The sequence below is a fragment of the Tasmannia lanceolata genome, unplaced genomic scaffold (assembly GCF_043159265.1).
Source record: "Tasmannia lanceolata isolate RefF3 unplaced genomic scaffold, GAP_Taslan_0.1 ptg000013l, whole genome shotgun sequence".
NCBI lineage: Eukaryota > Viridiplantae > Streptophyta > Magnoliopsida > Canellales > Winteraceae > Tasmannia > Tasmannia lanceolata.
Genome location: NW_027518690.1, coordinates 39,665,720 through 39,688,210, shown reverse-complemented (window position 1 = coordinate 39,688,210; position 22,491 = coordinate 39,665,720). Strand labels below are relative to the sequence as shown.

Here is a 22,491-nt window from a genome sequence, read left to right as displayed (position 1 = left end):
TGCATTGAATCAGCCATCGGTCAGTAATAGAGAAAAAGGAAATGTTGGCTAGGAATTTAAATCTGTGGTACATAAAAATTAGTATTTATTAGTACAAAAGGTCTCATAATTTCAAACTCCACCCAAGTGAAATTTTTCCTTACTTGGATGAGTGTACAGCACTTAATAATGGCTAGAGCCTCAGAAAACAAGAAACTGCAAATGTTTGGTAAAGACACCTTACTATATCCTATGAAATATTACTAAAGAGAGCTTCATCTGTGGAGAATGGCAGAGAAAGGATATTTTGCATAAACATATATTACCACCATCAGGAAAAGACACTATGGACAAAGAAACACCAGACCATGAAGGTAATAAATGCCCAGAATAACAAACAGCAAAGGGATTTTATTTTCCCTTGCTAGTAGCCATCTCTTCTTACCAGATAGCTGTCTCTCTCTCTCCCTCTCTCTTCACTTTCTTTTTTCCGTGCCGATTGAAAGGAGCTCAAAGCTCCGAAGTGGATCATTGCGGGTGCCTCTTGCAGCTGCACTGCGGGAGAAGGAGTTGGACTTGGACTCGAACCCGGGCTGAATCCTTTGGGCAGTGGATGAGCGGCTGTTGCCTGAAACCAGTCGGGTTGTACGGTTGATCTGCTCAGTGGGCTCACCTGAAGAACTTGGGCGGCTGCTTGAGACAATGGCTCTCTTTGATGTGCTGCCATTACGAGATGAACCACGGCCTCGTTCGGAATCAGCTGCCTGAAAAGTTATACAGGAAGCAATATTTATAAACCATCAAGTAGCACAGACACGGGCAGTGGACCATAAGTCTCGAGAGTTCAAAATACTAGACATTGTCATTGTTCGATGGAAGGAACTAGGGAAATTACACGGGATGAACAAACATTTTGACATGATGTGAAGAAACAAATTTTCTTTCCAGAACAAAATAAAAAACAGAGACAAAATTCACTAAAGTTAAAAATTCCACGATTTCATCAGAAGTCATCAGAGGAATATTAGTAAATGAATCTCAACCTGCTCAGAACAAATTAATCCAAATATATTGAGAATCTAAATTGTCTAAACCCTTTGATGGCTGAAATTGTGAGGGGCATCCATTTAGGGAAATGCTTGCATTATTGAGAAGTTTATTTGGACAAAAAGAGACGAGAGCACAGTACCACATTGAATTGACAGTATCTTGAATGCTGTTATACTAAAACAAATGTGATTTGGTTTCACATCAATTAATAGCTAGACAAACGTGACTTCGGCAATGCTAATGATTGCCTTACATTTCAGGTGACTTAAGCAACGCTAGTGGTCATCTCACTTGTGTTACATTGCAGGTGACTTAAGCAACACTACTGGTCATCTCACTTGTGCATATGCCCTTGACCCCTTCGGCATCGTCCTGCCCTAATAGTGCCTGCCCTGATGTTATTTATCAATTTTACGATTGTTGTGCCACCTAATACAATAAGCATTGAACAGTTGGTCACCCAATTGCTTCGTTAAGGTAGGAACCAAGATGAGGTACTCAAATTCAACTGAAAGTTCTGATACTATGGATATCAAACGCAATTGAAGGTTTATTTTTCAGTCTAAGTTATAAAACGAAATCTAAGTTGTTATGCAAAATCGATTTGTATTTGTTGGGTTGATATTTAAAGGCTTGAAGGCCGGGCATACTGGGAAACATTCTTGTCTTTCGAGAGAAGTGCAAGCATTTGAATCACGTCAAAATCAAACACCCCAATACTAATTAAAGAGACAAACAAAACAGAGAATAAAGAAAGGAAGCCAACAACAAAAGGTAACTATTATATTTTTTGTTGAAATTACATACCACTTCCTTGGATGATGTCTCCTCCAAAATCTTATGCTTGGAATGATCACCATGCAGACCGGAACCTGCACTGTTTCTTCTAGAAAATGCTTCGACTGCACCCGAGAATCTATCACGAAGCTCTTGTCCCACTAAAATAGAAACAAAATCAATCATCAAGCACTGAAGAGTTCATAGCGCGAGTTCATAGCACAGGAAACAGCTGATTCACAACTGACATTTTCCACAGGAAGGGAACAGACCTAAAGCCCTTTCTGCAGATGGGCCAGCAGCAGTTGCACCTGTTTTTCCACTGGGCTGCTGAAAAGCGTGATGAGAGAGAATGTGAAACATACATGCTCAAATGCAAAAAAATTCGTAAGAAAATACTATTGTTTTAAAAAAAATTGGCTTAAACAATGCCACAAGGATATTCGATTTCTGAGAAGATCATCATGTTGAATGTGTCAGTCATGTTAGACACATCTACACGGCTGCTATGAAAGAAATTAATTTACAGTTTCTTGATTCCAGACATAATTTTCTGTTTATATATTTTACGGGGCTGCTGATAGACACCCTTAAAATTAGGCATGACACTCATGTCAGCCTTAAAATTAGGCATGGCACCCATGTCAGTCTATCACTCTATCTTATATGGAAAAAAGGAAAAGCAAAATCAAGTCAGACAAACTGATATGGTGCAAATTGCCTAAATTTTTGGTGTCAATATAATTTTTTAATGTATTTCCGTTTAACTAAATATATTTATCTATCTATTATACATTTATGAAATAATATTTATATCTTTCAATATAATCACGTAACAGCATGGCTGCATTAGACACCTCTCCATGCCAACAATGATTTTTTCTGCTTACACAGTAAAATAAAACTTGACAATACATGCATTCTATACATAAAAAATCCCCACGATAAATTTACTTAAAGCTTTTACCCTTGCTCTAGAATTGGCGCCAATTTGAGGGTACTTCAAAACAGTCCAATCGAATACATAGTCAAATTGGTAACCTGCACATTGGCGAAGTCAAGAGTTAGAGATGGTTAGAAAGTTTTAACTGGATTCTAGAAATGAAATTTGACGATCCTCTCAAGGTAAATATCAAATAATTTCATCCACTAGCTACGCATCAAAGATGATGTATAGGATAAAACACAGTCACAGCTATAATGTTCCTAAAGAAGGCAACATGCCAAAGTAACAGATTAAAAAAAGAAGAAAACCACTGTTGCTTACCTTCTCGGATAAATAGATCACGAAACAGCCTCTTCAAATACGAGTAATCTGGCTTGTCATCAAATCGCAAGGATCGGCAATAGTGGAAGTACGATATAAATTCTGAGGGATGGGATTTGCACAGCACCTGTGGAACAATATTAGCATTTAATGTTAAATTCACCAACTCTGTGGCCTTGCAAATCTATTAAAATGATTACATAAAAAGTCCTTTAGAACTGCATTTATTGTAAATTTACCTATTCGGTTGCCTTATAAATCAACTAAAATGATTGCATAAAAAGTCTTTTAGAACAATAGCTGAGCAAGCAGCAAGGACATTGGAATTCAAATCCAATGGCCAGACTTCTACTCATGGTGGGACCTAAGTAGTATAAGTTCATCAGACAAGGGGTACCTAAAGTATCTTTGCTTTGACTTAGGAAAAGTAACAGGAGCTATTTATGTTAGCAAGTGATAATACCTCTATGGGAGTTAGCATCTTCTTTTCGCTGATTTTATCATACTTCTGCTTTTTAGTGCCAGCTTTCAAACCCTGCCAGGGAAGGCTGGTACACAATTGTACAAATCGAGTAAAAAAGGTGAGGATACAAAAAGTCCCATCATGGGAGGGAAAAATAAAAAGAATTAAATAATATAAGCAGCTCTATTGTAATTTTGACCTTCCTCTCAAGAAATACATAAGCACATAGCCAAGAGACTCCAGATCATCTCTCCTGCTTTGTTCTGCGGGCAAGGAAAGGAACTCCAATCAGTGTGATCAATATGTAGAAGATGACCAAATGTAAGTCAGCAGTAAGCAAGAACATCAATATCCATTTTAAGTTATTAGTTTGTAGGGTATATCACTCACCGACACCAAGGTGAGTATTAACACTCGCATATCGAGCTGTTCCAGTGAGGTTCTTGTTTTCCCTGAAAGGAAAGACTTGATAAGACACTTCCAGAGTAAATAATCAAAGAAAAATGCTAATGAACTGGAGCAGAAGACAAGAGTGCAAAAATGTAAGTAAGCTCAGGGAAGCCTAAATCTCAGACTGCCCCATTATGCAAAAAAATTAAAATAAATAAATAAACAAGTAGATTATACAAACAAGATTTAAAATGATAACTGACACCACCACGTTTTTTAGAAGAATAAAAAAGAAACACTACGATAGGAGCAGAGATTGAACCTCCAGAGTAAATAATCAAAGAAAAATGCTAATGAACTGGAGCAGAAGACAAGAGTGCAAAAATGTAAGTAAGCTCAGGGAAGCCTAAATCTCAGACTGCCCCATTATGCAAAAAAATTAAAATAAATAAATAAACAAGTAGATTATACAAACAAGATTTAAAATGATAACTGACACCACCACGTTTTTTAGAAGAATAAAAAAGAAACACTACGATAGGAGCAGAGATTGAACCTCCACTTAAACATCCCTACATGCCCTTATTTAATACCTAACATTATGAAACCTTTTTTTTTTATTTTTCCGAAAGGCCAACATTATGAAATCTGATTCATTGGCAAACAACCATGTTCAGGCTTCTATGTAAGCAGCTGCAATAGCCTACTTGCATTTTTAGCAGCCATTTCCCCGTCAGAGAAACTTTATTAAAGAGACACAAAGCACTGAAAATGCCACTACTAGAATTTTTTATTATCTTCAGAAATCCTAGAGTAAACCTTATCAGTAAATGTGATGATCACATGGTTAGGATGATCCAATCACAATGGGGCTCGAGGCAATGGGTCGGCATTGTAGTGGCCCGCCAGATCTACAAAGCGGATCACCACAAGTGCCACATATAAGATAGGCCAGACCAGGTTACCAAAAATGGAGTAACATGACAGTGTCTGTCTAGCATGATCCATGCAATTTTCTAACCATGCAATTTCACCAGGTGGTTTTGCGCATGATAAATAACCTCTATGTAGAAAAAAAAATACTAAAATAGGCAAATTTTGGTAGCCATGATGTGGTGACTACATGTATCATAGTTGCCAGCAATGACCTTGGGTGGGTGGGAAACTTGTTTCCCGGAAACGTGTTTTAGAAACGTGAAAAAAATGGGGAAACGTTCCAGTAGTGCATGGGTAACATATAGGAAACATATGACATTTATGTGAAATATGTGCAAAACAGGTGAGAAATGTATGGGAAAAGAGTGGAAATTTTACATGAAACGTACATAAAATGTTTTGCAGAACTTACACCAAAAATATTGTGGAATACATATTAAAAAAGAAAACAATAGTATATAACTAGATATAGTAATAAGTAAACAAATCATGCTAAAAAATAAAATATGTTAAGAACATACGTAAATCATCTATGTTTACCTCTAATTCTAATAAAAATTATGAAAAAATTATAAATGTTGGTATTTATGCGTAAGAGTTGGTAAAAATTTAAAGTTTACAAATTCAAAATCTACAAAAACATATTTCGTGTTTCCCTTGTGTTTCATACGTGTTTCCCTTAACGTTTCTCTATCGTTTCTGAAACCTTTCTAATAGCCTTGTTTGGTTGCTCAAACGCTCAACATTCATTGAAGTTTCAAATCGCCAATGAAGTTACAATGCATGCCGATTCATGTTTGGTTGCCAATTTTGCATTGAAACTCCATTTCACTCCCAATTTTGGGACATCATCAATGCCTTTTTTCTTACGTGGTGCCCAAGTGGCGCTAGTGTTCCCTCCCCTCATCTTTTTTTTTAATGGTCAAAAAATTTATTACAGAAGAAGAAAAAGACGAGAGAAAGAGAGAAACATATCTATACAGGGACAAAGACAACAACGAGAAAACCAAAAATCAACGCGGAAGGAAGTCAAACTGCTGCATCAACTCCAAACTAACCCCAAGCCTGGCCAACCTATCCTCTCATCTTCCAACCAAATTTTACCAAAATGGAGAAATTTGGGTAGAAGAAGAGTGTAAAAGGTCTTGTCTTATCCCCCCCCCCCTCTCTCTCTCTCTCTCTACCAAACTCTATACTAGTAATGACACCCCTACCTTTTTACTACTCTTCGAGAGGACTGCCGCGCAACCAAACCACTATTCTCCTGGTGGAAATTCTAGACATTCTTGTCTAATCCCTTTTGACTTCTTATTCCACTACTCTCCCAGCCACCTATGAGCTGCCAATGTGTTCCGTAAGACGTTTCTCAATGCATTGCTCATGCGATTTTCTATCGCTTCTCCATTTCTCGCTTCTCTTCCACATTTCCCCGCTTCTATTTCATGTTTCGCTTCCCGAATTTGTTTCCCAACCTGGTAACTATCATATTAGATGAAAAAATAAATAATAAAAAAACTCGATTTTCTCTCTTGCTATATAGTAATAGATATATAATAAGAGAAGAGAGTTCCTGCTCCATAGAGTATACAACTTATCTACTCCGTGGGCTTAAAATACAGTGGGAGGCGCACATTGTTTGCGTGATCCAAAGCATTCATTTAATGGGCCCACACATAGATAGGGTGTGCCCCAAAAAATCAGCCCCATAGGATCACTCCAACCCTTCGATTTGAGGAGGCAAAAAAATGGACAGATTTGTGAAGGTTTATACCCGTCCATTTTTGCCTCCACAAATCAAAGGGTTGGGATGATCCTATGGAGCTGATTTTTGGGGCACACCCTATCTATGTGAGGGCCCATCAAATGAACGCTTTGAATCACCCAAACAATGTGGCCCCCACTGTATTTTAAGCCCATGGAGTAGATAAGTTATCTACTCTACGGAGTAGGAACTCTTCTCTCATATAATATACTCTCTGAATACACCCCCCCCCCCCCCCAAAAAAAAAAAAACACACACACACACCACGACCCAAACACAGCCTTGGACACATTGAGAGCTGATAGTGATAGTTCTGGTTGAGAGTAGTTCTGCATGGACATGGTGATCAAGTAAGATAAATCCGGCATCAAACAAATAGATAGTCATCTCATCTCCCATCTGACCAGCCGAACCAATTGGAACAAAACCCCTCTTTCCATTTGACTGATGATTGTGAGTTTGAATTTGGATCTCGACACCCCTGCAATCATTTCCAAAGCCCTAGCTGAAGCAACTAGAGACCCTTCCTACAACAATAATAGGAACGAAGATAAAATATTCAGTGGAAGATCTAATATCGCCTCATTCTCCTCTTCAGTCCATTAATGTTCTACGCAAAACACTAATGCAGTACAGAGCAGCCGAGATATGCTTTGTATGAGTCGGGGCTTGTAGCTCAATTGGTCAAGGCTTGGTATACCTCAACCTTTAGGTCATGGGTTCAATCCCAGCTAACCTACAGAGAGAGAGAGAGAGAGAGAGAGAACCCCAAATAATATTCATGTACACGGAAAAGGGGTTCCGTACACAGAGAAGGGTTCCCCATACTAAACCAAGAGTAGTCGATGGCTGAATGCAAACCATCAATGCCGTTGACCAAGGAGGAGGGCACTTCTATAGAAGTTCTCCCCTAAGTCGCTTCAACTTAGCATTCCTTCTATATATGTATGTATATGTATACGTAAACAAACACACATGCATGTATGTATGTGTATATATGTACACACACACATATGTATCTCTCTCTCTCTCTCTCTCCTGGATTGAGATCAAGAGAATGAGAGAGTTGTCTCTTCCCATTAGTTGGCCATAGGCGTATTCATGTAATGTGAAAGTCTAGATCTCTAATGTGTCTAATACATGAGCAGATTCATAAACCATGTTTGAGCTCCGAAAAAAGACATGCATAAATGCATGGTAATAATCATACAACTTGTACTTCTAAATTAGCATACATTGCAATGACAAGGTCAGCTCAAATAAACAATAACAGTAGACAGATATAAAAACCAGGAGAACTGATCATGTAGTTCTACAGTAAATGTACATGAGAGAATTATTGAAAATACCTGTATGGTATGTGCTTATGAGTTTGAAGGTCCCTATACTTTTTTGCAAGGCCATAGTCGATGATATATACCTGCAGCAAAAAGCACATCAGCCATAAGAAAACTAAGGTCATGAAAGCATACAAGAAATCCTAACTAAGGTCATGAAAGCATACAAAAAATCCTCCCATGGTTTGGAAAACGATATACCATGAATATCTATGTGCGCCCCAAATATTATAAATTCCATAGAGAATTCATATATACTTTGTTGGAAGATGAAAAGTTATAAATACTAAACAATATAAGTTAAACCTAATTACGTATATAGTCATGTTTGAACGTAGTAGAACTACAGAACTATCCAGTGTAGGCAATGTTAATCAGGTTTCAACATGGCAAACTGGAAACTTCGCTTAATGAACTATTGTAATTATAACCACCAAGTTACATCCTTTTAGCAATTGGCACCTGACTAAAGTAATCAAGGAGCGGTGATCTAGCCTATGCTCGTCTGATCAGTAGCAGCCATGGGATACATATGAAGGAGATAGCATGACATGGCCCAAACTCAAACTCCTTAGTGACATCCAACTGGAAAAGTTTGGATAGAAGGTGGCTCTCACTGGTCCTAATCTGGTTTTCTTTCCTTCCTTTTACTTTTCTCTTTCAATGATAACTGGTCCAATATGATTGAATGACTCCTCCGCTCCTAGGCAATTTCCCTAAAATATAGAGAAATGGAAATGATTTCAGCTTCTATAAATGATGTCTATCAATCTCATATTCCTCACTAAGGTAGCACAAAAGTGTACCGTTAAGCGAATATGGAGTATGTCTGCCTATGACCATGCATTGGCAAGGAATGCAGATAAATAATCCCTCTGGTTTTCTTTCTTTCCTTTTCCTTTTACTTTTCTTTTTGAATGATAACTGGTCCAATTCCAATATGGTTGAACGACTCCTCCCTTCCTAGGCAATTTCCCTGAAATCTAGAGAAATGGAAATGATTGCAGCTTCTATAAATGATGTCTATCAATCTCATATTCCTCACTAAGGTAGCACAAAAGTGTACCGTTTAGCGAATATGGAGTATGTCTGCCTCCTTTAGCCCTTTTCTTCTGTCTCTTGATTATACTCATTGTTTTTTCCTTTTTTTTCTGAAAGATCTAGGTCTACTCATGGTTTCACATGATTACAAAAGAATTAACTTAAATGCTATGATTTGGCCGACACTTTGAATTTATTGCCGACACACATGTTGTGCCGTGTCCGACATGACACCCGTGTCCACAAGCCTCGACACTCCTTTAGACACTTTTAAATGTACTGCTAGAAGTGCCAATAACTTTACATGTATGTATGTGTATGAGTGCTACTATTTCTATATTTTTAGGGGTTGCCATGTCAGATACCCCGTATCCGTATCAAAACTTGGCACACGAATTTGTATCCACAAATTATGATTATATGCACTTTCTATTTTAGCCGTGTCTCCGTTTCTAAATTTTGGGAACTTGCCATGTCTGACACTCTGTGTCGTGTCGACATGCGACACCCGTGTCCGTGTCCACAAATCATAGCTTAAAAAAAAGAAACTTGATCAATCATTAACACTTCAGGATGTTTCTAGAAATATGTATCAAACTATAAGTGTGCAAGGCAATTGTTCTATATGAAGATTCTGCCGATACTCAAAGGAGGTGATGCAGAGCAGAACAAGGAAGAGGAAAGGGAAAGGGATGTAAGGGGAGGGAGAGCGAATAGGAGGGAAGAGGAAAGGGAAAGAGAGGTATGGGGAGGGAGAGACAATAGGAAGGAAGAGGAAAGGAAAAGAGAGGTAAGCAGGGGGAGAGAGAGAGATAGAGAGATGAAAACTTGCACTTGATTAATTATTCAAAAACTAAACTTCAAATATATCATTTATCCGTATATATAGGCAGCCCTAAAATGAAATAAAATAACATAAAATAAAATCTCTAAAGGGCAATTAGGCCACTTATTAGGCCCCTCACTTATCAGGCCCGGGCTTATGACCGCAATTGGAATAACTCTGAAACAAGGGCCTACAATCCCCATTATTTCTCATGAGGTCAAGGTCAAGGCGGCAAAGCTCCTCCTGTGTAAGCCAAGTAACATCGGAATTGGGTTGCCGACGCTACTTGCCAAGATAGCGTTGGAACTCTGCATGGCGTAGAGCGACAATCTCATCAGAAAGTATAGTCTCGATTTGGTCGGCATGAGGCGATGGGACTGATGGAACGATGGGCACCGGACCTAGAATGGAAGAGATAGCAGTCTGATCTGGAGAAACATCTATAGACAAAGTAAGGTGCTTAAAGGTACCTCAATAAGGAATTAGGTCCTCCACGGTGAAGACGGGGCTAATATTCATATTCACGGCCAAGTCAAGTAAATAAGCATTAAGGCCATACTTGCGAATGATACGAAAAGGTTCATTGGCTCTAGCACTGTGACCTGGTGGTCACGGGTTTGAGTCACGGAAACAGCCTCTCTGCAAAGCAAGGGTAAGGTTGCGTACATCTAGCCCTCCCCAGACCCCGCAATGGCAGGAGCCTTGCACTGGGCTGCCCTTTGCAAATGATACGAAAAGGTTCACTGGCTCTAGCATGCAACTTTTTGAAAGAATGGCGGGGATAGGGCTCAGGGCGTGCACGAACCATGACATAGTCCCCTTCATTAAAGTTAACATCAGTTGCAGGTTTGTAGTTTATATCTGATGGGGCCCATGCCATTCACAATGGCATGGACAGGATGTGGGCCCACCCCAAAGTGTTGTGAAGCAAGCTTAGGTGCAAATAGAGGCAACCATAAGACTTTCCATTTCCTGAATGCCAATTAGGGAAGATTTGTTTCTATTTTCCTGCATGCCAATTAGATAGATTTATTTCCATTTTCTTCCATGCCAATTAGGACAGATTTATTTACATTTCCATGCATGGCCAAATAAGGAATATGTCCATTCCATGCATAGCTAATTAAGATCATTTAGGATTGAGTTTACTTTTTATATTTAGGTTGCCTTTAATATGATGGTGCCAATTTAGATGTTTCTTCCTCCTTGTATGAGATTCCATTTTTAGAATCCCTCCTAATCTATAAAAGGGGGTGGATGAGACATGTAATGGGACTTCTGAATTCTATTATTAAATTCATGAGTTGAAGAGAAACGTCTGTTCTTGGAGTTTTCTTCTTCTTTTTTCTCTCTATTTTGCTATCGATAGAACTATGATTTCCTATTCCTGTGATTTATTTTGTACTTCCACAGTACGCGATTACATCATTTGGTATTAGAACTTGCGTTCCACGATCAAGGTGCTCATCGATAACACCAAGAACAAGGCAGATGGCTCGAGCAGCGACTCATGATGCGATGGATGACTCCCAAGAAGAGATCTTAGCGCCAAGGAGGCAAGTGGAGGAACTCACGGAACTGTTGAGATCAGTTTGTGCTTCTTCCATAGCAGGAGTGGTGAACCAGACAAAGACGCCGCGAGCCAGCGACAAGGTTACCCGCCACGACGACCAGCTAGGGCTGAGGCTACCGGGGGTGATTCTATGTGTTGGGAATCAGGTCTTAAGATTGGGATCCTCGAGTTCCATGGAGGGTTGACGTCCTAAGATTTCATGGACTGGGTTTTAACCGTAGAAGAGATACTTACGTTCAAGGAGGTTCCAGAAGATCAAGTGGTTCCTTTGATCACTACTCGACTACGTGGAAGAGCCGCTGCATATTCGCAGCAGGTGAAAGTGACCAGACGTAGGCAGTGCAAGGAGAAGATCATTGCCTAGGATAAATTGAAGAAGAAGATGATGTCGGAGTTTCTTACAATTATACTCGTCTATTGTTTAAGCAATTGCAGAACTTGAAACAAGAGGCTAATTCAGTGGATGAGTACATGGAGAAATTCCATCAATTGGTTGCCCCAAACGATTTGTCAGAATTGGACGAGCAATTGGTTTCTAGACATATTGGAGGCTTGAGGCAGAACCACCAGGATTCACTAGACCTGTTCGATTGTTGGAGTATTTCTGAACCACACCAAAGGGCGGTCATCCTTGAGAGACAGACGGGAGCTAACCAAGGTTTTAAATCTCGGTTTAGGTTTCGGTCATCAGCGAAACCGAAACGTTTCGGTTTCGGTACGAAATTTCTGACGAAATCTTGTAAAAATTTCACCGAAATTTCCGAAATTTAGGGTGAAATTTTGTTCTTCACCGAAACGTTTCACCGAAATTTTACCGAAACGAAACGTTTCGGCGAAGTTTGGTACTTTTCCGACTTATTGTGAATTTCGTTTCGTTTTCCACCGAAATCGAAATATTTCGGCCAAAACGAAACGTTTCGGCCGAAATTTAAAACGATGGACCTAACAAGCAGTATGGAGGGATCGTTCCAACCACCACCACTCGACCTCCTACCCAACCTCCACAAGTGCGCATCCCGGGGTAAAAGCCAACTCCACCACAACCAAACCAGACGACCCGACCATTCCAAGCAGCAAATCCCACCCAGGGAGGAGAGCGACAGGGCCTCGTTGTTTCAAATGCGGTGAGGCAAGGCATCTAGTCAATGAGTGCAGAAAAGGTGGGCGAGATGGGAAACAATTGCTCATTGAGGAAGCTAAATCTGATGATGATATTGGCGACCTTGTTGATTACTCAGTGCCACTAGTGTTTGATTCTTATGGTGATGACATTGAGGGGGATGTATTACACAATGATGTTGGGGAGGCACTTGTCACCGGTAAGTTGTTTTTGACGCCGAGAGATGAATCTGGCAATGACCGGCTCCGCAACATCATCTTCCACATCACTTGCACAATTGAAGGAAAGGTTTGTCAGATGGTGATTGATAGTGGCTCATGTGATAATGTGGTATCTGAAGAGGCCGTCTCCAAACTTAGTTTGAAGACTCAGAAACACCACAGTCCGTACAAGTTGGTGTGGCTAAAGAAAGGGAACGAGGTGGCAGTCACGCAACGATGCCTAGTGCAATTCTCCATAGACAACAGATACAAGGACCAAGCATAGTGCGGTGTTGTACACATGGACGCCTGTCACCTAACTTAAGAAGGTCGTGGTAGTATGATTGTGCAGTAGTGCACGATGGGAAGAAGAATACTTATTCCTTCATCTTCAATAGGGTAAAGACCATACCCTCACCATCCAGAAGCATTTAGCCCAAACCAAAACCCAAGGAGGGTATCAATCTTCTCACATCGTCCGCTTTCACTAGTGCAGCAGAGGAGTCCGTGATTATATATGCGTTGGTGAACAAGATGGGAGAGGAGAGCACAGATATTTCAGAGCTGATGAGACCCTTGATTGAGGAGGTTTACGATGTCTTCTCAGATGACCTACCACGCGAGTTGCCACCCAAGAGAGATATCCAGCATTGCATCGATTTGATACCCGACGCTAGCCTACCAAATCAAGCACATTACAAGAGGAGCCCCACGGATCATGAGGAGCTACAACGACAAGTGGACGAGTAGCTATAGAGGAGTTTTATCAGAGTAAGCATGAGCCCTTGCATTGTCCCAGCTTTGCTAAATCCTAAGAAGGACAGAAGCTAGAGGATGTGCGTTGATAGTAGGGCCATCAACAAGATCACGGTAAAATACCACTTTCCTATACCGCAGTTGGATGACATGTTGGACAAGTTAGCAGGTGGACGAGTCTTCTTCAAGCTTGAGTTAAAGTCGGGCTACCATCAAATCCGCATCAGACCGGGGACGAGTTGAAGACGGCATTCAAAACTCATGACAGCATGTACGAGCGGCTTATGATGCCGTTTGGACTCTCAAATGCTCCAAGCATGTTTATGAGAGTCATGACCAAGTTCTCCATCCTTTCATTGGGAAATGTGTGGTAGTTTATTTTGATGATATACTTATATACAATGTTAACATTGACGTTCACTTGCTTCATTTGTGAGATGTTTTGTCTACTCTTCGTAGGGAAAAGTTATTTGCGACCATGAAGAAGTGCATACTCATGGCCGGCCATGTGCTATTCTTGGGCTATGTTATTTCAGGTGATGGCATTTCCGTTGACCAGTCTAAGGGGCAAGCCGTGATTGACTGGCCGATTCCAAGGACATTGCATGAGACTCGTAGCTTCCATGGGCTTGCATCCTTCTAAAGGCGGTTCATCCATAACTTCAGTACAAATTGGATATATAACAAGATCTTTATAATGAACAGATATGGGTTCATAGAAATTCTCAGCAACCAAAAGCCATACACTTCCCTTATCAAAGCAGCATATGTATAGCTCAATCTCTTTTTAAGATAACCAATGTAAGATTAAGTTTCATGGAAATGAAAGCACATTAATAAAAAAACACATATTTTCTCTTCTATTCTACTTCTCATAACTGGAACAACAATAGAAACAGAGAGTCAAGAGAACTACAACAGCAACTCTAGAAGGATAGAGATATTAAGCAGAACTCAATAACTGCCCTGTCCTTAGTAAAAATATGATGCAGACACACTACACTCATGGACAAATAAACTGATTACTATGTAGAGAATAAGCACCTGATTGGCTCTTCGCCCTAAACCCATGAGGAAGTTGTCTGGCTTTATATCACGGTGAAGAAAACCCCTCGAGTGCATGTACTCAACTCGGTTAATCTGCACAAAAGCGGTAAGCAAGCAGAATTAGCAGGGATATACAAATAACTTGGAACAAAATTCTCAGTAAAAAGTGCATCTGCACTTCTCATCTTTGTTAGGAAAAGTAAAAGACATAACAGAAAACTGCTATACTTACTAACTGATCTGCCAGCATTAGCACCGTCTTTAATGTGAACTTCCGATTGCAGTAGTTGAACAGGTCTTCCAGGCTTGGCCCAAGAAGGTCAATAACCATGACATTGTACTCACCCTCCACTCCAAACCACTTTAGATGGGGGATTCCAGCTTCATTTAAAAATAATGTATCAGATGCAACATAAAGGTCAACTCATCAAGAAAACCAATCATGTTTACAGGTAATGACTTACTCCCTCCTTGAAGAAGCATATACAATTTTGACTCATAGTGAAGCTGAGGATGCTTGGTCTTCACGTTTTCCTGAGAATTATAACAAAAATAAGAAATTTTGTTCAAGATAAAATTGCACAGCAGTAAATTTGTTTGACAAGGCATGTACTTTGATAGAAGCAAATAATGAAATAACCAAAAAAACCACAAGACCAAGCCAAACAAATTCATAGTTCGTATCCATCATTTGTTTGATTCTTATAGCACGGAGAGGGACATTCAATGTTTCTAAGAATATGGTAGCAGCGCTAAGGATTCAACAATATTTTGAAACTACAAGGGACCTCTTTCAAGACCGAATGAATGACCCATTCTTACTATCTTTTTTCCAACTTCTGCAGCAAATTTTAAAGCAGGAAAGGGATCTTGCAAGCTAAGTTAGAGACCAAGTTGCAAAAAACAGATTAAGATGCAAAAAACAGAGCTGAACAAAATATACTTAATGGAGGAGCTTAAAAAGGAACAATGGGAAAGGACATGGATAAGAAATGCTGAAGTGAACTAGAGTACTTGGGTTGTTTGGGGAAGAAACAAAACCAATCTCCATCAGTGATTGGAGGTGATATATAAAAGGATTTATAAAGATATGGATAATATGAAAAAAAAAATAGATCAGCTATGTTGAAGTATAAATGATTAAATAACACCAACTCCAACAGCTTAAGCTTTTGGAGTAATTGGTTGTTTCACATGGTATCAGAGCTAAGGTCCTGGGCTCAAAACTCACAACTCCTTGATATTAAAAGTCCACATGTAAGGCCAACAAAACAAGGGCCCCATGTGCCACATGTATGGCCAACCAAAAAAAAGATAAGGACCACACGTGAGGAGGTGTTGAAGTATAAATGACTAAATAACACCAAATCCAATGGCTTAAGCTTTAGGAGTAATTGGTTGTTTCACAAGCTATAACAGAAATGAAGTAACTTAATGGCTGCGAAACTACATATATAAGAGAAAATGGGTAGCAATTTTGTTCATGAAACACCGAGGTGAGGTTTCAAATTCCTTCCAATTATCTGGTACATAATCAGCAACTTTTCTTTGCGTTCATATTGCAAAAGAAAACTTAAAAAAAATTGCTCCCAAAAAATTTGATCTTGAAATCATCAACAGCTCAATCCATAAGAAACCAAAATCTTCAACAACATACGCAAATTCCCACAGAAAATAAGGTATGACATACCAGCTTAATAGCCACTTCCTCTCCGCTTTGTATATTAACACCTGAATCAAAATAAGCCACGAAAACATAAGAATTTTTTGCTTGAATATAAATGGAATCTAATACACTGAAAAACGCAAAAATACTACTTAACAATCTAGATATACCTAGATAAAGCTCGCCAAAGGATCCACTCCCGATCTTTCGCCCAAGCTTAAACTTTCCACCGATGACGTGCTCCATGATCAAATCCAGATAAAAAAGCCCCAATCCAATCGTGTAAATAGCACAATAATCTTACCCTTTTTTCTTAGTTTTCAACCCAACCCACCTCTTCTCAACAATCCACCTCCAATTCCTCTTTCAACAACAAACCCTTAAATTTCCTTTGCCAACAGATAACAACAGACAAAAATAATCAAATTCACTGTTCCAGTAGATCAAAACCAGATCCTTTCCTCAATCACCCCCCAAAAGATGCACTTAAATTCCCCTAATCTCCCAAAAAAAATGAAACCTCAAACCCTAGAAATCTCCATCACAGCCAAGCCGAAACCATAAAATCTCTACCTTAATCAGTCAACCTAGAAACCTCAACTAACGAAACCCTAAATCGAATCGGAACCCTAATCCACACAGCCTCAATCATCCACCAAAAGATTCCCTTGAAATCCCCTAATCAACCAAAAAAAGAGAAAAGAAAGAAACCTCAAACCCTAGAAATCTTCATCACAACCAAGCCAAAACCATAAATCTCTGCCCTAATCAATCAACCCTAGAAACAGGCACTGCCGAAACCCTAAATCGAATCCGAACCCTAATCCCGAGCAAATCAAATCACATTCACCACAAGAATTAAATGCGATCTACAACCGATAAAAGGAAGGATTTTTCGATCAAAATCCTTCAATTTCTTGAAAAAAAAAAAAAAAACGATTTTACCCTAAAAAAAATAAATCAAATCAAATGCCTCGAAATACAAAGGACAAAATAAAATAAATTAAATTAAATGCCTCGAAATACACAGATCTGAAGATGCAGAAGGACGCTTTTGTGTCTTTGATTCTCGAAAACTTTCAGAGATTTTAAGGAAGAGAATTTTTTGAAGAGAAAGAGAAGAAGAAGAAGAGAATGAATGAGAAAAGAGAGACAGAGAAGAGGAAAAGCTGGTAGAGATTTTAATTTAGTTTTATATTGTCTGTGCGTGCTGATGTTGGCACTACCAGTATTTTATAATGCACGAACTCAGCTTGTGTTTTATTGTTCCAACAGCTGTCAAAGGTTATTACAATTCCCAAAAAGATCTAAAAAGCGAATTAAAAAGGGAAAAAAGAAAAGAAAAGCTGAGGTTGTGCAACTATCAAAATATGGCAGGGCGTAACCATTTTGATAATGAAGCCAACTCAGTTTTACTTTTAGGGAAATGATATCAGCACAAACCCATCTTGTCTTTTATTTATTTAAAGAGCTGTCAAAGATTATTAATTTCTCAAAAAGCTCTCACAAGCTAATTAGAAAGAAAGTGCAAGCTGAGTTTGTGCAATTATTAAAGCATGGTTGTGTTGATATCACTTCCCTACTTTTATTATTTAAACAGAGTCATGCTATAACAATTGCCAGAAAAAAACCAAACTGAGTTCGCCTCATTATCAAAACATTGTAGTGCGAATATTAATAACCGTTTTAATTATGCATTTGTTTATTTAATTTTAAAACGAGGGGTTAAGCGATACCTTCTCTTTACAGCTACCGCCCAACACGCTCTCTCTCTCTCTCTCTCTCTCTCTCTCTCTCTTTCTCTCTCAAATTGAAAATGAAGAAAAAGATAGCTTGTAAAACTTGCAAAAGATCTGTCCTCTGGTTGGCAACCGACATGCCATTTGGATTTATATATCATCAGAAACATTCCAAAATTGAGTTTTTGCCACTCTCTATGTTTGGGCGTTTGGCCATGTTTGGAATTTTCTTCGCTACCATTGGTGCTAGAATGAAAAGAGATATCACAAACACACTGCAAATCAGGGAAGGAAAGCTCCCTATCCGATATATGGGCCTCCCCCTGATATCATCTCGTCTTTCGGCTAATGATTACACTCCTCTCGTCTCCAAGGTCAGGAAGATAATGCAACAATGGAGCTGCAAACACCTCTCTCAAGCATGAAGGATCGATTTAGTAAAATCAGTGCTAAGCACCTTCCAAACCTATTGGGCTTCTGCTTTTGCGCTTCCAAACGGCATCTTAGCTCTCTTTGAAAAAAAATTTCAAGACTTTATTTGGGGTGGCCTTGATTGCGCGAAGAAATTTCATTCGGTCAGCTGGACTGAAATGTGTAAACCAAAAGAAGGAGGAGGTGTAGGAATCAAAAAGCTAGAAGATATAAGCAAAGCCCTTCAGGTAAAACTGCTTTGGAACCTGCTGATCAACAAAAAATCATTATGGTCTAGGTGGATCAACCAAAAATATGTTAGAAAGCAGAACATCTGGACAATTCCAATGCCTTCAAGACCATCGTGGGGCCTCAGAAACATCCTGAAAGTTCGAGATCAAGCTAAGCCTTTCATCTGCTACCAGATCGGAAAGGGAGAAGACATAAATCTTTGGGACCAGCCTTGGCTACCTACAGGCACTCTCAGTTCTAGCTTCTCCATGCTCTCTACAAACTACTCCCTGAGTTCAATGAATCTGCTATCAGAAGTCTTCAAAGATGGGACTGGAACCCCAAAATCGATAATCCATTGCTGAGGGAAGAAAATTTGGTGATAAAAAAGGTCATTTTGAGCACTGATAAGAACAACTACCCAATTTGGATGCCAACCACAAATGGAGTATACACTACAAAGAGTGGCTGGAATACATACAGAGAAACAACTCTAAAACCCCCTTGGATTTCTACTGTTTGGTTAGGTCATATTCCCCAACACGCTCTCACTGCTTGGAAAGCCCTGAAGTCCAAACTGAGCACCAAAAACAAAATCCAAGCAATGGGAATAGCCATCGACCCCATCTGCACCCTCTGCAAATCTGAGCGTGAATCTATTGATCATTTGTTCTTTAAATGTAGCTACTCCGCTTGGCTATGGAAGATGATTCTTTGGAGAAGCGGGTATCACAGAAACCTCCTGCAATCCCTTGAAGATGAAGAAGAATGGATCCGTCTCCACTCAAAAGGTAAAGGTGAAGCCTCCACAGCCTAAAAGCTCTGTTTTAGTTCCTTAATTCACAACCTGTGGCTAGAAAGAAACCAGAGAACATTTGAGAACAAATCAAGACACAAGCGTATTCTGTTGAAAGCCACTTTATCATAGATCAGTATCAGGTTAAATGCCCTGATGATCAAAGACAAAGCATCTCCCTGGAGCATTGAGTCAGCGATTAACTTCAAATATAAGTTCAATCCAGAAACCAGCACCAACAAATTTTGCTCATGGATTCCTCCGGAAGAGTCGGAGCTCAATCAATACAGAGGCTTCTTTGGAAGCAGATGGAGGAGGGTTGGGAGGACTCATTAGGGACTCGAAAGGAATGGTTCATACCATGTTCTCAGAAAATGTTGACAAAGAAGAAATTTTTGAACTTGAAATTCTGGCTATCGAAAAAGAAATTCGCCTTGCTATGTTCCTGGACCACACCAACATCTGGATAGAATCTGATTCAAAATACGTTGTGGATGTTGTTCAAGGAACCATACCTCCCCCCAGGAAGAAGATAAATGTGATTATTCATATCCGGGACCTTCTTTCGCATTTTAATGAATGGCACATCACCCATATTTGGCGAGAAGGTAACTCTGCTGCTGATCTTCTTTCCAAAAGATCATTCCCATGGAAAGGTTGCCCCACCCAAGTGCTGTTTGCTCCCCCCTTCTTCTCTCGGCCGTTGACGAAGACCGAAATTGAACTCTATTTTTAAGATTGTAAGCATTGGTTGCAATTTTCATTTGTTCTTGTTTTGGGATTTTCCTCCCTTTGTTTTGGCTCTTAAGGCCCTCCTGATGTTCTTGTTTATTCATCTATAAACCTGGTAGGGGTCTTACCTAACCCCAGCTTACCCATAAAAAAAAAATGTTTGGATAAAAAGTATGGAAAAGACAAGGTTTTGCTAGAATTTCTTGATTCCATTGTTTGATTACATATAAAAACACGTAAATTGAACCAACATAGGAGGAGTTTTATTTGCATAGAAATTATAATATGGTGCCCGCCCATGAAGTCCGGTACGACAAAAGTACAGCCCTTGATATTTGATCCAACAACAGCCTCTTAAAAAGTGGGTTGTTGTTAGATCAAATATCAAGGGCGGTCTAGCACCATATAAAAACTCGGATTTACAAGGAGCTTCAATTTATAAATTGATATCCCTCTAAATATGTAATAAGTCATAACCATATCATTTCCCTCTAAAATGTGGAAATAAAAAATTTCCTGAGAAAAAAAATTTCTGCAAGAATATATGATTATGTATGTATTGATAGATAAATTTATGCATGCCATCCATGTGTATATGCATACATGTCATTATCATTCGTGTTTGAAGAATGCTAGGCCAAAGCTTCCTCAAGACATGGGCTGGGCCTTTGCTGTACAGTCCAAAAATCTCACAATTTTAGACCGTGGATTGGCGAATTCTTGTTTACCAATTATTGAGATTTTTAGACCTTGGATGATCAATGTGGGCCCACATATTAGTAAGCCCCACTTAAATACCCATTCCACAAATGGGCTTACAAATACCCACTCCAAAAAATGTGCTTGCTTTCTCTCTACTTAAAGGTTGCACATGTCATGGGTAAATTTTATATTTATGTCTATGTATGCCTTGATAGATGCATTGATGTATGTATCCAATGCATACTTGTCATTATACATCTATGGTTGAGGGAGATTTTATATGATGAGTGCACATGAAGTCCAGTATTTTTTTTTTCATGAAGTATAGCGGGCCTACTCTTAGGATGATCCAAACCATTCATTTGATGGGCCACAACATAAATAGGTTGTACCCTATAAGTCATCTCCATAGGTTTATCCCAACCCTCCAATCTAGACTTGATGCGCAGACATCGGCATGTTCAGATAGGCAGATCTTGGCATCGGCAGTTCCCAACATTGCTCTACAATCAAAAATCTTGGTGAGTAGCAAATTTAGGCCGTGGATTTGCCAATTGTTGTTTACCAACCAACAAACTCTCTTTGAATGAAACCCTACACATTATGGGATGCACTTTTAATCCCAACATGTACAGAAGTTAAGTGTTTGCAACAAGGCATGTGAAAAAACAATTAAACTCAACACAGATGCTTCTTAGAAGATCAAAAGGTCACATAGTAGAAATCTTTAAAAAAATTTCACTCTTTCTCCCATGTTGATCGTATCGATATGCCTTCTTGAACTCAACGACATATACATTGGTCTTTTTCTAAGGCCCGGTTCATTTTAGATTGTGACAACCAATGGGCCCCAACTGATTATTGGCCCAAAATTAAGACCCTGTTTCGTAAGAGTGTCAATTTAGGCTCGAGCTCGGCTCGAAAAAAGCTCGGCTCGAATCCTTAAGGCTCGTTAAGCTTAACGAGCTGAGCCCGATTTAGACCAGGCTCGGCTCGGCTCGTTAAGAATTTAATATATTTAAATATATATATATATATATATATATATATATATATTATATATTAATATATACACTAAAAGGGTTGTCCAGGGAGTGAAAGGGGGAGGGAAAATATGTCACTTCATTTAGGAACCCCATTTGTTACTTGGACCACTCCCTATAGTGTAAAAAAAGTAGTCAAATTACACTATATAGGGCTGTCCAGGGAAGATGAGGGGTGTGAACTTAATATAACCCAAGCTCGGTAAGGCTCGCGAGCCTGGCCGAGCCTAACTTTTGAGCTTAACGAGCCGAGCCGAGCCTGGCCAAGCTCGGCTCGGCTCGTTTACACCCCTACTGCTTCGTTTTAGATTATGACAACCAATTGTGGAGTCCCCAACCGATTATTGGACCGAAAATTGCACTAAATTTGAGTCTAATAATTGGTTGGGGACTCCACAATCGGTTGTCATAATCTAAAACAAATAGGCCCAAACAATTTTGAGCCGATAATAAGTTGGTTGCCCTCACCATCGGTTGTCGAAATCTGAAACGAACAGGGCCCAGCTTCTTAAACGGAAAATTATGTTGTCCTTGGAATGCTTGAAGTTTGGTAGTTGATACTAAGGCTCCATTTATTTCGACGTAAAAATAGACGTAAATTTTTTTTTCTGTTCTTTTAACAACATAAAACAAAATTTGACGTCCTT

General features: G+C 39.3%; 1 protein-coding gene across 2 annotated transcripts; it reads right to left on the bottom strand.

Moving 5' to 3' along the window:
* Nucleotides 1–29: 29 nt before the first annotated feature.
* Nucleotides 30–17,345, bottom strand: LOC143890088 (casein kinase 1-like protein 10). Of its 2 annotated transcripts, none has more exons than XM_077394636.1 (14): nucleotides 16,361–17,345; nucleotides 16,215–16,255; nucleotides 14,989–15,058; nucleotides 14,757–14,905; nucleotides 14,522–14,617; nucleotides 7,974–8,044; nucleotides 3,927–3,988; nucleotides 3,736–3,799; nucleotides 3,537–3,621; nucleotides 3,074–3,200; nucleotides 2,774–2,847; nucleotides 2,055–2,136; nucleotides 1,837–1,967; nucleotides 30–743 (listed from the first exon to the last, which is right to left on the bottom strand). In XM_077394636.1, exons 1-14 carry the CDS (start codon nucleotides 16,434–16,436, stop codon nucleotides 456–458), a joined length of 1,416 nt encoding a protein of 471 aa, XP_077250751.1. In that variant the 5' UTR covers nucleotides 16,437–17,345; the 3' UTR covers nucleotides 30–455. The 2 variants fall into 2 exon arrangements, with proteins under 2 accessions (XP_077250751.1, XP_077250752.1); XM_077394637.1 differs by having other exon boundaries at nucleotides 2,079–2,136; nucleotides 16,361–17,343.
* Between the last annotated feature and the right edge of the window lie 5,146 nt (nucleotides 17,346–22,491).